This window comes from Papio anubis, unplaced genomic scaffold (genome assembly GCF_008728515.1).
Source record: "Papio anubis isolate 15944 unplaced genomic scaffold, Panubis1.0 scaffold417, whole genome shotgun sequence".
Lineage (NCBI taxonomy): Eukaryota > Metazoa > Chordata > Mammalia > Primates > Cercopithecidae > Papio > Papio anubis.
In genome coordinates, this window is record NW_022164340.1 from 1 (window position 1) to 17,013 (window position 17,013).

At 38.9% G+C, this 17,013-nt stretch overlaps 1 protein-coding gene and 1 pseudogene across 4 annotated transcripts in view; one reads left to right on the forward strand and one right to left on the reverse strand.

The window, feature by feature from the left end:
• Nucleotides 1-1,794: 1,794 nt before the first annotated feature.
• Nucleotides 1,795-17,013, reverse strand: part of LOC116273165 (DENN domain-containing protein 4C-like) — a 29,617-nt gene continuing 14,398 nt past the window's right edge. For 2 of the 3 annotated variants that reach the window (XM_031662131.1, XM_031662130.1), the window contains exons 3-5: nt 6,316-6,568; nt 4,639-4,708; nt 1,795-2,602 (exon numbers count right to left, since the gene is read on the reverse strand). In XM_031662131.1, the coding sequence (XP_031517991.1) occupies nt 2,406-2,602; nt 4,639-4,708; nt 6,316-6,568 (520 nt within the window). In that variant the 3' untranslated portion in view covers nt 1,795-2,405. Of the gene's footprint in view, nt 2,603-3,694; nt 4,213-4,638; nt 4,709-6,315; nt 6,569-17,013 lie in introns of those variants that run through there. The other variant, XM_031662132.1, reaches the window with a different exon arrangement.
• LOC108582391 lies at nt 7,025-8,258 on the forward strand (annotated as a pseudogene). Its single transcript, XR_001895840.2, has one exon. The product of XR_001895840.2 is annotated as a guanine nucleotide-binding protein G(I)/G(S)/G(O) subunit gamma-10 pseudogene (transcript).

Consider the following 17,013-nt stretch of genomic DNA (forward strand, 5'->3'; position numbering starts at 1 on the left):
TTTTTAACAAGCAGTGACAAATGTATAAACATACATTTTACACACCTCAATGCTTACATGTCAATATCCCCTAAACAATGAATAAGCCAAGCAGATCACCCAGTATTCACATCTCAAATGAGACTTTACTGTTCTCTACTGCCAAAGTATATTAGGTAACTAATGTTTGAAGATCTTAAAATTTTCAGTTATATTTACTACTTTCAGCAGGATAAATTGTAAACGATTATTAAGCTAACAAGTTAGCAGTGGGCAATCAAGTTAATATTGACCTTCACTCGGTTTCTGTGTTCCAGGCACTATGCTGGATACTTTACATGTATTATCTTTAACACAGTGGTTGTAAAGGTGTAGCCTGTACCTGTAGAATGAGGTCACAGATGTATTTTGTTTCATCCGCATGAGTCAGTTCAGATTATATATTTTTTCAATAAAATCACCTGTTTTATTAAATTTCTTTAGAACATTTTCAATTTTTGCTGGGCGCGGTGGCTCACGCCTGCAATCCCAGCACTTTGGGAGGCTGAGGCGGGTGGATCACCTGAGGTCAGGAGTTCAAGACCAGCCTGGCCAACGTGAAACCCCATCTCAACTAAAAATACAAAAATTAGCCGGGCATGGTGGCAGGTGCCTGTAATCCCAGCTACTTGGGGGGTCAAGGCAGGAAAATCACTTGAACCCAGGAGGCAGAGGTTGCAGTGAGCCGAGATTGTGCCATTGCACTCTAGCCTGGGGGACAAGAATGAGACTTTGTCTGAAAAAAAAAGGAAGTTTTCCATTTTTAAATTTCTACTGCTATCAGCTTTTTATTCTGAATATTGTTTATTTTTGCCTTCTTTATAAATCAGCTTATGTCATTATTACTGTTATATACAATATATGTTTTACATAAGACAATAAATGTCTTTTCTCTCTAGCTGTTTTGTCTCTGCTATTCCATGATAGCACTATGATATAAAAAGAGGTGGGACAGGTCAGGCATGGTGCCTCACACCTGTATAATCCCAGCACTTTGGGAGGCCGAGGTGGGTGGATCACTTTAGGTCAGGAGTTCAAGACCAGCCTGACCAACAGGGTAAAACCCTGTCTCTACTAAAAAAAAAAAAAATACAAAATTAGCTGGGCGTGGTGGCACACGCCTGTAATCCCACTGCTTAGGAGACTGAGGCAGGAGAATCACTCAAACCTGGCAGGCGGAGGTTTCAGTGAGCCGAGATCGCGCCACTGCCCTCCAGCCTAGGCAACAAGAGTGAAACTCTATCCCGCCCCCCCAAAAAAAGAGGTGGGATTACTATTTACTTGTTTGTTTGTTTATTTTTCTCTGTTGAAAGATTCAGAGTACAGCTTTAATCTGGAGACTCAATTTTTTCATCAACCGTGGAAAACTCTCAACCATTAGCTCTTAGGATCCTTTTCTAGTCTCTCCTTCTGTAACTCATTAAATATCTGTTAGACCTTCTAGTTATATCTGCTACATTTTTAAACTCCTTTTATGTTTTACATTTGTATGTACCACATTTAAGGTAACCCACCTTCCACTTCACTAATTATCCCTTCATGTATGTCTTATCTCTGCTTTTTCTTTTCTTTCTTTTTTTTTTTTTTAACAAAGAGTATCGCTCTAGAGCCCAGGCTGGAGTGCAACAGTGCAGTCTCATCTCATTGCAACCTCTGTCTCCTGGGTTCAAGCAATTCTCATGCCTCACCCTCCTGAGTAGCTGGGATTACAGGTGTATACCACTAAGCCTGGCTAATTTTTTGTATTTTCAGTAGAGACGGAGTTATGCTATGTTGTCCAGGCTGGCCTTGAACTCCTGGTCTGCAGTGATCCACCTGTCTCAGCCTCCCAAAGTGCTGGAATTGCAGGCGTGAGCCACCGCACCTGGCCTTATCTCTGCTGTTTAACCCACTCACTGAATTTTTAATTTTAAGGACCATATTTTTCATTTCTAAACACTCGATTCTTTTCCCAATCTATTCATTTTTCAAAATATCCTGTTCCTTCCTTGGTATTTTGAGCCCCTCCATTAGTTCATAAGTCATCTCAATGATATTTTAACTTATAACATCCTTTATATCATCATTCTGTCATTTCAATGTCGTGAGGGTCTAACCCAGCTTTTTAATTGTGTCTGTTGATTCTTTCTACGGTACCTATGTCCTCCATCTGTCATAATCATCTCATCTTGACACCTGGGTTTTGAAGGTGTCTATCCAGAAAGACTTTATCTTTGCTTCTGTAGAAGTTCCAGAGGTATCAATATCCCTGATAGCAATTTTCATGTTGATTTCTCATCTTGGGGATGACAGCGTAAATTTAAACCAAACTGTATCGTGTCCAAATAATCCTAACATTCAAATAAAACTTAATCTTTTTATGAAATAAAAACATGGACAAAATGCATTTAATCACTGAGGCAAAAACATACCTTTTTGGCTGAAGAACCTGTCAAGACAAAAGTTGAAAAAACTGGAAGTGGATATTTGGTTTCAGGATCCCAGCACTCAATAGTAGCTCCCATAGGAAGGCAGAAGAGAGGTACATCTGATTCCGAGAGTGGAAACGACTCATAGTCCTCTTCAGGATATCTAAAAATTAAACCTTTTGAAGAATGAGACAACAATAAATTTTTTAATATTTACTTTTCCATAAATTGCATATGATAGATATTAATGGAATATTTTAATGCCAAATTTCAAGCCAATACTTGTGTGGTATTTTAAAATTGATTTCTCTCTTGCTATAACAGAAACTAATATAAACACGTTTACCCCTGATATTTTACCCATGGATTTATAGTTCATTGTAACATAAAAATGTATTAATATACTAGTTGAGATTCCATTCAACCAATCTTGATCACCAATCTTAATGTATTTTCTTCTACACACGCCAACACCTTGTGGAAAATGGTAAGAAACATACAGAAAAATTTACCAACTATTTCAGTTAGTCTTCTGTGAAAAATTCAGGGAAGAGACAAGTGTTATGAAATAATGCTGAGGCAACAGAAATTATCACAGCCCCTAAACTCATCTTGAGAGAGAAGCAGTGTAAAAGGCACGCAACATGAAAAGTAAACGAGACAGAAACACTGTGACTAAGTACAGAATACGTGAGACCCAGAAAGTAGGAGCAAGGGATACTCTGAGAACCACAATAAAGCCCCCTCAGAATAAATTAGCTACATGGCATCAGTTCATTAGCCTCTGAGGTCATCAATATATAGACCATCTCTAAGTGAAAAACTTCAAAATCAGTAGAATTTTGAGCCCAAATTCAGTATCCAAAACTCTCTATTCTAAAATAAGTGTCTCATATCAAATAACTGAATACTTTGGTACAGCTTCTTTCTATAAGTTTTTTAAGTGATACCTTTTCTCCACCACCACCACCAACAAAAAATAGGAAATCACACATAAACAACATATTACAGCAGTATTAATAGTATCACTTTTTTTTTTTTTTTTTTGGAGACACAATCTTGCTCTGTCACCCATGCTGGAGTGCAGTGGCATGATCTCAGCTCACTGCAACCTCCGCTTCCTGGGTTCAAGCAATTCTCGTGCCTCAGCCTCCCAAGTAGCTGGGACTACAGATGCGTGCCACCACGATCGGCTAATTTTTGTGTTTTTAGTGAAGACAGGGTTTCACCATGTTGGCCAGGCTGGTCTCGAACTCCTGGCCTCAAGCGATCTGCCCGCCTCAATCTCCCAAAGTGCTGGGATTACAGGTGTGAGCCACCATGCCCAGCCTACGGTATCAGATTTTAAAATGATACTGAATTTTATATGTTAGTTATTGCCATTATTTTTATATTATAAATTAAATGGTTTGGTTCATTAGTATGAATGTTTTTATGAAAATCACGATTTTTTGGATATGAATTCACCTGACTTCCCTGAAGTAAAACTTTATTTCAAGAACTGTGCATAATCAAAAAATAATTAGCACTGCTTCTTTTCACAAAGAAGTATTCCAGTATCTTTTCTATTTACAACTGGAGCATACCTGTATTTTCAGTTTTTATCCCACCATACCAGTGGAATGAAGAGGTGACACTTAAATCTTTACAGCCCTTGACACTTTAATGTGCAGTAAGAATGTGGCGATAGATTTCTCAAACACTTCATGGCAGAAAAGTTTCTCAGGCCCTCCTCTCCTCCATATAGCTGATTCTTTGCAACAAAGGAGAAAGGAAGCAAGTCCACCTTTCATGGCAAGTAACATGTGGTTTCAAATCAGACACAAAGAGATAAGAGAAGGAAATATAAGAAGTAAAGATGCAGTTTGACACCTTTCTGATTGCCAAAATATAAAAGGTCAGAGAGTAAGCAACTTTCCATTATACTGTTAAGTCTATAATCGTAGACCAAAAGCTTGAATGATTATTCCCCATATGTTTGCTTTGGATAAATGTTTAAATTAAATTAACAGCATGTTTGGTCGGGGTATTAATATATCTTGTATATGTAATATATTTAAGAAAACACATATCTTTATATGCTAAAATTATAGACAATTTTATGAATAGATCAATTCTACAAACTACATAAGGGAGCATAGTCTCTTTTAGCCAAATGTTAATATGCACCAATAACTACAGCAATTGAGACAATTTTTTTTAACTCACTTACCAGCCTTATATGCTATTGCATTTGAAGCAGGTACAGACTTCTTATAACACAGAAACACGCTGGAACCCCACTGTAAAACATAAATTAGGTTTATAAAAAGACAAAAGAGTGAAAAGAAATTGATTTTGTTGGGTATCAACTAAAGATACCTATTATTTACTCAAAAGAGTATTTAAAACACATGTTTATATAATGAACTATGTAGTATAAAATATAGCAAAGCATGAAGTTCAGAACACTAAAATAAAAGAAGAGAGTAAGAAAATCAAACTGCTACAAAAATCAAACTGATATGAAGGCCATTTCAAAAGATTTAGAATTTCACAATCACTCAGAGATTGCCCCTTCTTGTAAGACACAGCACAAAGCGAAGTGTGCACTGGAGCCCAAACTGGGGAAGACTGGGGTCACTGGAGTGCTATGAGGTCATCACTTCCAGAGGCAACCCTGTCCTCACTAATTGTTCTGGGTGCATTTGTCACCTCTGCCTATACAACATTAAGCTAATATTAGTTTGACCTCAAGATATTTTTCAAAGTAAATCTGAACCAAAAGTAAGCTGTAGTCTTTAAAAACTATGAGTCGAACATTTATGTTCATTTTCTTCTTTACTAGAGTCCTTTTAAAGAGTAAGTATGCATGGGTTGGGTGCAGTGGTTCGCGCCTGTAATTCCAGCACTTTGGGAGGCCAAGACAGGTGGATCACAAGGTCAAGAGATCGAGACCATCCTGGCCAACCAACATGGTGAAACCCCATCTCTACTAAAACTACAAAATTAGCTGGGGACAGTGGCACACGCCTGTAGCCCCAGCTACCTGGAAGGCTGAGGCAGGAGAATCACTTGAACCCAGGAGGCAGGGGTTGAGGCGAGCCAAGATCGCGCCACTGCACTCCAGCCTGGGCGACAGAGTGAGGCTCCATCTAAAAAAAAAATAAGTTTGCAAAACTGCAATATTTTCTCTTGAGCCCAAGAGTTCAGGAGCATCCTAGGAAACTTAAGGAGTCCGTGTCTCAAAAACAAAAACAGGCCAGGCACGGTGACTCACGCCTGTAATTCCAACACTTTGGGAGGTCAAGGGAGGCGGATCACTTAAGGTCAGGGGTTCAAGACCAGACTGGCCAACATGATGAAACCCTGTCTCTACTAGCCTATAGTCCCAGCTACTCAGAATGCTAAGGTGGGAAGATCACTTGAGCCTGGTGGGGGGTCAAGGCTGCAGTGAGCTGTGATCGCACCACTGTACTCCAGCCTGGGCAACAAAGCAAGACCCTGTCTCAAAAAAATAAAAAAGCAAAAACATGAATGAATGAATGAATGAATGAATGAATGAATGAATGAATGAATATAAGGAGAGCTTCTACCCACTCTAACCCCGCAGTTGTCCCCAAAGACACCACTGAAATTCAAAAGTGAATAAAACCTTTGTTAATGTAATACAGACAATATTAGGATTTATTCCCCCCCAAATATCCCTGACTTAAAGATGAAATTATTATAAATCATGGGATAGGATTTTTAAAATTATTATAAATCATAAAAATTAGGAAACAATAAAAACAAGCATCATGAATATATAAAATGTGAGTAAAGTATATACCCAACAGTAAACAGGAATCCAAAACATATCCCTTTTCATTTTCATATGAAACTTTGAAGATGAAAACTTTATTCTTACCATTCCACAATTTAAGTTTTTGTCAACTTTGCAGAAGGTATGAGGAGGAGTTTCTCCTTTACTGGTTACAATAACACAGATATCAGTTACAGCCAAGGAATTCTGGGGTCGAACTGGAGAAGCCCTTCGATAAGTGATAAAGATTCTTTGTGAAGTAGTTGAACTATTGTTGACATTGGCACAGCGACCATACGGTGTGGCTAGGATCACTTCACATCCTGGAATAAGCCGTTCTTTCCCTTCATATAGAACTCTGCATGGCAGGAAGGGGAAGAAATAGATATAGATACATACATACACATATATGTACATATATATAGTACATGCATTTCAGGTTAATGCTGGTTTTCTTCTTGAAACCAAATAAAATTTTTTTCATCTCTCCTAATGTTTCCCAAATCTTCACTACAAACCAAAATTAAAATTATTCCTTTGGGAACTGTAAGTCTCTAAACTATTTTTCAAAAGCCCAAACATAATTTAAGAAGTGTAAACAGGATTGAACAACTTGATTTTGTATTACTTATTACAAGAAACATGAAAAAAGAAAGGGGAAACACCACAAACATCTTCAGGTCAATTCCTAGAAGTTTCACTAAGTATTCAGATGTTTTCATAAAAATTCGCTTCATAATTTGTCAATTTTTTAGCTTTAAAAATCCTCTGAACACTATAAAACATTATTTAAAGAAATTAAAGAGCTAGGCCCTCGGAGCCCAGCGCCGCCGCCATGTCCTCCGGGGCCAGCGCGAGCGCCCTGCAGCGCCTGGTGGAGCAGCTCGAGTTGGAGGCTGGCGTGGAGAGGATCAAGGTCTCTCAGGCAGCTGCAGAGCTTCAACAGTACTGTATGCAGAATGCCTGCAAGGATACCCTGCTGGTGGGTGTTACAGACTGGAAGTAATCCCTTCCGGGAGCCCAGATCCTGTGCTTTACTCTGAAGACACGAGAGAAGTTCGCTGAGGAATGCCTTCAAGCACAAAGTGACGAACGACTGCCTTCAAGTCTCAAGAAAACACTTTTCCCTAACTCTAATTAGAGATGTTTTAGCCCTTTCCTGTGGCCTGGTCCTATAGCGAAAATCACAGAAATTCATGAGTTTCTACTTGAGTGAGGAAACTGGGTGAAGGAATAGAGTTTTAAATAGTAATAGCCTGTTTTTTTGTGCAAGTACTTTTATACATAAGACAAACAAAAACCTTACCACCAAATATACCAAAATGCACCTGTTTCGTAAGTGAGTTACTAATATTTCTATAACTGGAACATCATGTATGTTTTATTTACTGGATGTTTACATTTTAAGAAGGAAAATAGTTGTGTTTATTTAAACTTGTAAACTGTTGTTCCTGGAAGATATTTATACCATAAAAAATGTGTTCTTTTCTCATGAATTCACAATTCCTAAATGAAACAAGAAAGTACAAATTGCTGGGGGGAAGAATAGGCTTTACTAATTGACTGATGTCTTGATTTTTCTACATGGGAAGATTGTTTTATTTTTAACACTAAATATAGGAGCAGTTTCTTAGCAAACTTTTTTTTGGAAAAGTTAATGTTATGAAGTGCATTAGGCTGCCCCATCGTGTATATAAATGAAGCAGATTCGATCTTTGTATTCTTAAGTTCCTCTACTTTGTAGTCGTGGCTGTAAAGAAATACAGAATTTCATATATTTAAAAATGTTTAAAATGTGACCCACAGAACATTGTAAATGGTTAAAAACTAACATGAAAATATTACAACCTAAAATAATTCTTAACGTCACAATTGTTTTACTTTGATGATGTGCCTTTGATTTAATTTGGAACACTTTTTTAGATGGATACATTATTCATGTTTGTAACAGTCTTTGAAGAGCTTGGAAATAAAATTTCTTTTTAATTAAAAAAAAAAATTAGGCCGGGCGCGGTGGCTCAAGCCTGTAATCCCAGCACTTTGGGAGGCCGAGACGGGCGGATCACGAGGTCAGGAGATCGAGACCATCCTGGCTAACACGGTGAAACCCCGTCTCTATTAAGAAATACAAAAAACTAGCCGGGCGAGGTGGCGGGCGCCTGTAGTCCCAGCTACCGGGGAGGCTGAGGCAGGAAGAATAAGTGGGCCGGGAGGCACAGTGAGCTGAAATCAGGCCTGCAGGCCAACCTGGGTGACAGGCTTGAGACTCAGTCTCAAAAAAAAATATAAAATAAAAAAATAAAAAAAAAATTAAAAAAATTAAAGAGCTAAATAAATAGGACATTTTCATGCTTATGGGACAAAAGACAATGATGTAGCCTCAAATGAACAATAAGAAAGCGTTAAATTTGTTCGAGATTTTCAATTTGATTAATGAAAACTAGAAAAAATTAAGCAGAAAATTGACAAGATTCTTGAAATACCCTCAAAAAGATTAATAAAGTCAATTCCTATCCTAAATCCCAGCTGCTTTGTTTTTTCTTGTCAAAGCAATCTGGAAAAAAGAAAGCTGGAGTACTCACACTTCCCTACTTCAAAACTACCATACATCTACAGTAATCAGTGCAATGTGCTGGCATAGAATAGCCATATAGATCAACAAAATAAAATGCAGAGTCAAATTAAGCCCTTATATTTTGATCAATTGGTTTTAACAAAGTACTTCAGGGTATTCACAATCAGGGAAGAGACAGTCTTTGCCTAGAAAGCAAGTAGTGTTGGAATAACTGGATATCCACATGCAAAAGCATGAAGCTGGACCCCTTCCTTATACTACTCATCAAAAAAACTAAAAAATGGATCAAAATCAGAAAGTGTAAGAACTGAAACTGCCAACACTCTTTGAAAAAGCAGAATAAATCTTTGTGGTACTTAGGTTAGAAAAACTAGATATGACACTAAAAAGCACAAGCAACTAAACATATAGTAGAAAAATAAAAAATTAAAACTAAAAAAAAACAGTCACAAAGACCACATACAGTGATTCAGTTTTAGAAATGTCTAGAATAGGCAAATCCATACAGACAGAAATAGATTAATAGTTACCTAGGGGTAGAAGATGGGAAAAGATACTAAACAGTAACTGCTAATGGGTATAGGGTTTCTTTTTTAGGAATTGATGAAAATGTTCTAAACTTAATTGTGGTGGCAGCTGCACAGAAGCTCTGTAAATAATACTAAAACTACTGAATTGTACACACTTTAAGAAATGAAGTAAACCGTGCTTGGGACATGTGGACTGTATCTCATGGCTGATAAAGCCCAACTAATGTTAAAATATACTATAAAACCTCTATATTTAAATCAGGAGAGTATTGTAAAGTAGAGCAGAAGACCGTGAAACAGAAGAAAAATCTAGTATATGATGAAGGTAATATGTCAATATACTAAGGGAAGAATGGATTCCCACTAGAATTTAATAAACAGGACATGGTCATGGATTGTCACTTGGGAAAAAAAATAAATTCTGTCTAAAAGCTGCACTATACACCAGAGAGGATCCCCAGCCCGGATCACAGATCTAAACATAAAGGGGTGTCATACTATTGCTAAAAAGTATAATAGCAGTGAGAAAAAGACTATGACTCAAAATCCAGTAGCAATCAAAAACATGGGAATAGAAAAATAAACTACATAAAATAAGCATTATATGACAACGAACGCAAGCAAGATAAAAGACAAGTTATTTGAAGAAAATACTTGACAACTTATTTCACTAAAAGCTCATGCTACAAGCATAAAAAATCCTTTAAAAATCAAGGTAAAAAGGTTAAAATCTGTTTATAGTATAAGCAAAGAAAAGAAAAAATCGGCCCTTAAACCTATGGGCAATGATTAACCTCAGTGATACTCTGATATACCATTAATATCTGTGAGGAGTTGACAAGATATAAAGACCACATATTTTTGTTTGATGGGATGTGGATTAAAAAACATTTGCCGGTGGCTCAAGCCTGTAATCCCTGCTTTGGGAGGCCAGGGCGGAGTGAGATCCCGAGGTCAGGAGGTCAGAGACCATCTGGCTAACACAGTGAAACCCGTCTCTACTAAAAAGTACAAAAAACTAGCCGAGGCCCGAGGTGGTGGCTGTAGTCCCAGCTACTTTCGGGAGGCTGGAGCCAGGAGAATGGTAAACCGGAGGCAGAGCTTGCAGTGAGCAGAATCCGGCCTGCACTCAGCCCTGGGTGACAGAGTGAGACTCGTCTCAAAAAAAAAAAACACACATGGCAGAATGTAAATGCACAAACACTATAGAGAAAAATTTAGTAACATTTAACAAAATTATTTACTTTTTTTTTAAATTTAATGTAAAAGATAATTTACATTTATCTTTTAATCCAGCAATTTTTTCTAGGATCTACCTGAAAACATACCTCCAGAAATACATAACAATAAATGCAGTTATTCATCAAAGCATTCTTTTAATAACACAAAACTGACAACAACCCAAATACCCATCAGTAGAGGTTTCGTTGAATAAAGTAAATACATCCGCACAAGTAAGTAGTATACAGTCACACACAAAAAATGTGAAAGATCTTATACTCAGATATAGAAAGATTCCCAGTATATACTCTTAGGTAAAAAAGGCAAAGTACAAAATATGGTATAGAGTACATACATTTTGTTTAAGAGAAAGAAATAGGCTGGGCACAGTGGCTCCTGCTTCCTTTCAATTAGCTTAGCAGACAAATGAAAAAAATGTCAATTTGTAGGTGACAAGTATATTGTTCATTATTCCACAGTCTATCATCTAGGAGAAAAGAATACTTGTGTTTATTATAACAGTTTGTTAACTTTTCATATATTTGAAATTTCTCAAAAAACAAAAGAGCTGGAGAAACAAATCAGTTGAAAGCCAATGAATCTGACAAAGGGAAGAAAATAAGAACTTCATATGGTCTATGATTCTGTATCTCAAGAACTGCATCTGGGTGGGCACGGTGGCCCACACCTGTAATCCCAGCACTTTGGGAGGCCAAGGTGAGCGGATCATCTGAGGTTTGGAGTTCCCGACCAGCCTGACCAACATGGAAAAACCTCATCTCTACTAAAAATAAAAATTAGCCGGGCGTGGTGGCAGATGCCTGTAGTCCCAGCTACTGGTTGGGGGAGGGGGGCGCAGAAGTTGCAGTGAGCCAAGATCTCACCACTGCACTCAGGCCTGAGCAACAAGAATGAAACTCCGTCTCAAAAAAACAAACAAATAAACAAACGAAAAGAAATGCATCTGATATATAAGATAACAATACTGCCCTGTTTAAATTACACAGTCACGCACCACATAATGATGCTTCAAGCACAGACTGCATATACTATGGTGGTACCACAGATTATAATGGAGCTGAGAAATTCTTATCACCTAGTATTTACAATACTATACCTTTTATGATTACTTTAGAGTATACTCCTACTTACAAAAAAAGTTAACTGTAAAACAGCCCAGGCAGGTCTTTCAGGAGGTATTCCAGAAGGCATTCTTATCATAGGAGACAGCTCTATGTGGGTTACTGCCCCTGAAGACCTTCCAGCGGGACAAGAAGTGGCGGCGGAAAGCAGAGATAGTGATGATCCTGACTCTGTAGGGCTAGGCTAACATGTATCCTTTTTTCTTAATTTTTAACAAAAGAGTTTAAATAGTTAAAAAAAAAAATCCAGGCACAGTAGTTCATATCTATAATTCCAGCACTTTGGGGGACCAACACACGACTGCTTGAGACCAGGAGTTCAAGAACAGCCTGGGCAACATAGGAGGACCTCATCTTTGCAAACAATTTCAAAATAAGAAAATAAAAACTGGCCAGAGGCGGTGGCTGACGCCTGTAATCCTAGCACTTTGGGAGGCCAAGGTGGGTGGATCACTTGAGGTCAGGAGTTCAAAACCAGCCTGTCCAATATGGTGAAACCCTGTTTCTACTAAAAATAAAAAAAAATTTTAAAAAGCTAGATGTGGTGGCATATGCCTGTAATCCCAGCTACTCAGGAGGCTGAGGCAGGAGAATCACCTGAACCCAGGAAGCAGAGGTTGCAGTGAGCCCCAATCATGCCACTACACTCCAGCCTGGAAAACAGAGTAAGACTCTGTCTCAAAAAGAGAAGAAAAAAAGAAAAGAAAAGAAAAACCAAAAATAAAGTTTAAAAACCAAGCCAGTCCCAACTATTCAACAGGCTAAGGCAGGAGAAGGATCACTTGAGCCCAGGAGTGCAATGCCAGCCTGGGCAACAAGGCAAGACCCCGTTAAAAAAATTTTTCTTTTAATTTTTGCCAGGCGTGGTGGCACATGCCTATAATCTCAGCACTTTGGGAGGCCGAGGCAAGCAGATCACTTGAGCTCAGGAGTTCAAGACCAGCCTGGGCAACATGGCGAAACCCCATCTCTACAAAAAAAAAATTAGCCAGGAATGGTGGCACACACTTGCAGGTCAGCTACTCAGGAAACTGAGGTGAAAGGATTATCGCCTGAGCCCAGGAAGTAGAGTCTAGATTGTGCCACTGTACTCCAGCTTGGGCAACAGTGAGACCCTGTCTCAAAAAATAAAAAATAAAAGAATAAATTTTTTAAATAAAATGTTAAAATAGAAAAAAACTTAATAAAATGACAATTTAAAGAAAGAAAAATATTTTTGTACAGCTGTATGGTATTTGTGTTTTAAACTAAGTATTATTACAAAAGAATCAAAAAAATTAATAAAAACTTTAAAAGTTTATAAAGTAAAAAGGTTATAACAAGCTAAAGTTAATTTACTAAAGTCTATAGTAGTGTACAGTAATGTCCTAGGCCTTCACATTCACTCACCACTCACTCACTGACTCACCTACAGCAACTTCCAGTCCTGCAAGGTCAATTCATGGTAAGTGCCCTATACAGGTGTGACTTTTTTTTTAATCCCAGATTTTTACTGTACCTTTTCTATGTTTAGATATACATATACTCACCACTGTGTAAGCTGCCTACAGTATCACCCCAGTAACATGCTGTACAGGTTTGTAGCCTAAGAACAATAGGCTATAGCTGCATATGTAGTAAGCTACGCCACCTAGGTTTGTATATGTACACTCTATGATGTTCACACAATGACAAAATCGCCATAGAACACACATTTCTCAGAACATACTCCCATCATTAAGTGATACATGATCGTACTTTATAGTATATATGATATTTCTATGGGAATATCAGACTTTACATCTTTTAACTTAACATATTTTCTAGAGAAAAGTACTATTTTAATAAATGCCTCATCTCGGTTTATAAAACAGTAAAAAAGACAAAGTTTAGCAACAGTGTTTCATATTAAATTTAATGAGATGGGTGTCTGTATTTCCAGTAGCTAGTAGGCTTTCCTACTATAAATAGAGAAGCTAATAGGTTTTCCAAACCCCTTCACACTAGAGTGGGGAAAAAGTGGAGGGAAAGTGAGGAGAAGAGGCCAAAACATTTAAGTCAACAGACATTAACAATTATTTGATCTGGAGAGAAATATTAACCATCAGGATTAGCTTAAGGACAACCATAATACTCTAGCAAACCTGTATCAGTAAACTACTGTAACAGAAATCAGAAGCCTTAGGAACTGCAAGATGTGTATGAAAAAGCCACTTGCAATCTGAAAGCACCTAAGTATAATTACGTAAGTCATCATTTTATTTTTAAGTTGTGCTCCTAAACCACAAGCAACAACAATCTTTCAGAGATTCACATCTTTCAGTTATGACTATGGGAGGGGTGGCAGGTGGGCTTGTCAAAAGATGGACTCTAAAAGACGACTGGCCCGGCACATTGTCTCACTCCTATAATCCCAGCACTTTTGGGAGGCCGAGGTGAGCAGATTGCTTGAGTTCAGGAGCTCAAGACTAGCCTGGGCAACATGGCAAAATCCCACCTCTACAAAAACTACAAAAACTTACCCGGGTATGGTGGTACTCGCCTGTAGTCCCAGCTACTTGGGAGGCTGAGGTGGGAGGACCACCTGAGCCCAGAAGGTGGAGGCTGCAGTAAGCTGTGATCACACCATTGCACTGCAGCCTGAACAACCGCAGTGAGACTCTGTCTCAAAAAAAATTCTCCTTATTTTTATATATCAAAAAAACAATTTTTTTAATTAAAAAAAAAAAGAAACTAAAAGAGGGAACAGTGAATGCTGGAACACAAAATTAATACCTGGCTGGTTTCCCTTCAACTGACATGGAGGTTACCACAATTTTATCCTACATCCTTAAGGATATTACTTATCTTCTTAACGAAACCATACAGAAAAAAGAAAAACAGAACAATAAAATCATTAATGTCACTCCACTGCAACCAATACTCTGTGTTTACACCCATTTTAACTTACTTTCTTCTTGTCAAAGGAAAAGCCCCTTCCAGCAGGGCACAGTGGCTCACGCCAGTAACTTCAACACTTTGGGAGGCAGAGGCAGGTGGATCACGAGGTCAGGAGTTCAAGACCAGCCCGGCCAAGATGGTCAAACCCCATCTGTACTAAAAATACAAAAGCTAGCTGGGCGTGGTGGTGGGTGCCTGTAATCCCAGCTACTCCGGAGGCTAAGGCAGAGAACTGCTTGAACCCGAGAGGTGGAGGTTGCAGTGAGCCAAGATTGCACCGCTGCACTCCAGCCTGGACAGAGTGAGACTCTGTCGAAGAGAGGGGAGGGGAGGGCAGGGGAGGGGAGAGCAGGGGAGAGGAGAGGAGGAGAGGAGGAGAGGAGGAGAGGAGGAAACAAGGAAAGAAAGCGGGAGAGGGAGAGGGAGAGACAAGAAAGAAAAGAAAGACGGAAGGGAAGAAAGGGGAAGGAAGGAGGGAAGGAAGGAAGAAAGGAAGGGAGGCAGGGAAGGAGGGAAGAAGGGCCCCTTCCACTGAAAGCTAAAAGCTAGTCCAGTCACCTATGCTGTCTACATCATCCCTTCAATAATTTTATTCTATAAAATATCTCCTCTTTTTCCTGTATTTCCTACCCTTCCTTCTCCATTGATTTCTTCCTTCAATATGAGAATGTTCTAGGTTATTCCCAGGGAGGAAGGTTAAAAAACAACCCTTGAATTCATATATCTTCACTCTCTAGGTATTTTAAACCACTGCTTCTAGGAAGTTTGTTAAAAATAGATTTTTTTTCTTCTGAGACAGGGTCTCTTGCTCTGTTGTCCATCCTAGAGTGCTACAGTGGCAAAATCATAGCTCACTGTACCCGCCAACTCCTGGGCTCCAGTGATCCTCCCACCTCAGCTTTCTGAGTAGCTAGGACTACAGGTGCATGCCACCACACCTCGCTAATTCTTTTTTAACTTTTTATTTTTTTTGTCTTCAGAAGGAGTTTCACTCTGTTGCCTAAGCTGGAGCCCAGTGGCGTGATCTTGGCTCACTGCAACCTCCACCTCCTGGGTTCAAGTGATTCTCCGGCCTCAGCCTCCCGAGTAGCAGAGACTACAGGCGCTCGCCATCATGCCCAACTAATTTTTGTATTTTTTTAGTAGAGAGGGGGTTTCACCATGTTGGCCAGGCTGGTCTTGAACTCCTGACCATGAGTGATCAGTTTGCCTCCGCCTCCCAAAGTGCTGGGATTACAGGTGTGAACCACCACACCTGGCCCTTGCTCATTTTTATTTTTATTTTTTGTGAACTCCTGGACTCAAGCAATCCTCCTCCCACCTCAGCCTCCCAAAGCATTGGGATTACAGGTGTAAGCCACCACACTGGACCAAAATACAGATTCTGATTCAGTAGGTCTGGAATAGTGCCTAAGTTTCTGAGTTTCTAACAAGCTTCCAGGTCTTTTGGATAATACTGGTCCATGTGCTACAATTTGAATAGTTAGGCCCTTAACTATCTTCCCCTTCCCTTAAAGTCAAGCTTCTAGGGGGAAAAAAAAAAAAGCTTTTATTACTCCAATTCCCAATCATTTCTAAACCCTGTCTTTCTAATCTGGCTCATATGCTCAATGACCCTATAAAGCTGAAAGATCACCATCCTAACTATACAGACTTGAATGAAAACTACAGTAGCTAAACAGGATGGACAATACTAACGGAGTTAAACGAATGCTGCATAAAGGTCAAGTAAGATAATATAAAGACAAATCATCCTTTGGTTTTGAAAATTTGAAAAAAATGAGGACTTCTTAAACTTCTTTTTTTTTCTCTTTTTCAGCCTGAGTTGTCAACTTCCATGGAATATGAGTATCTTTATAACAATTTCACCAGAGCTCTAATGCAACAATAGTGGGAGATGAGCTTAACAAGTGGTGGTCAAATGGCTACCCCTTAATACGTGAACAACTATAAAGAGAATAATCAGCGGACAGGTGTGGTAACTCACACTTGTAACCCCAGCACTTTGGGAGGCAGATCCCCTAAGGTCAGGAGTTCAGGACCAGCCTTGCCAATATGGTGAAATCCTATCTCCGCTACTAAAAATACAAAAATTACCCGGGCATAGTGGTGCACGCCTGTAATCCCAGCTACTCAAGAGGCTGAGGCAGGAGAATCACCTGAACCCGGGAGGCGGAGGTTGCAGTGAGCCAAGATCACACCACCACACTCCAGCCTGGGCAACAAAGTGAAATTCTGTCTCAAAAACAAACAAAAAACAACCACAACAACAAACAGAGAACAACCAGCAACCAAGTGTTTAAAAAAAAAAAAAGGCTTCATGAATTAGAAAAATTTGGATATGTGATGATACTAAGGATTTAATCATTTTTAGGGTATGGTATCATACTTACATCAAAAGAAAGATTCAACAAAA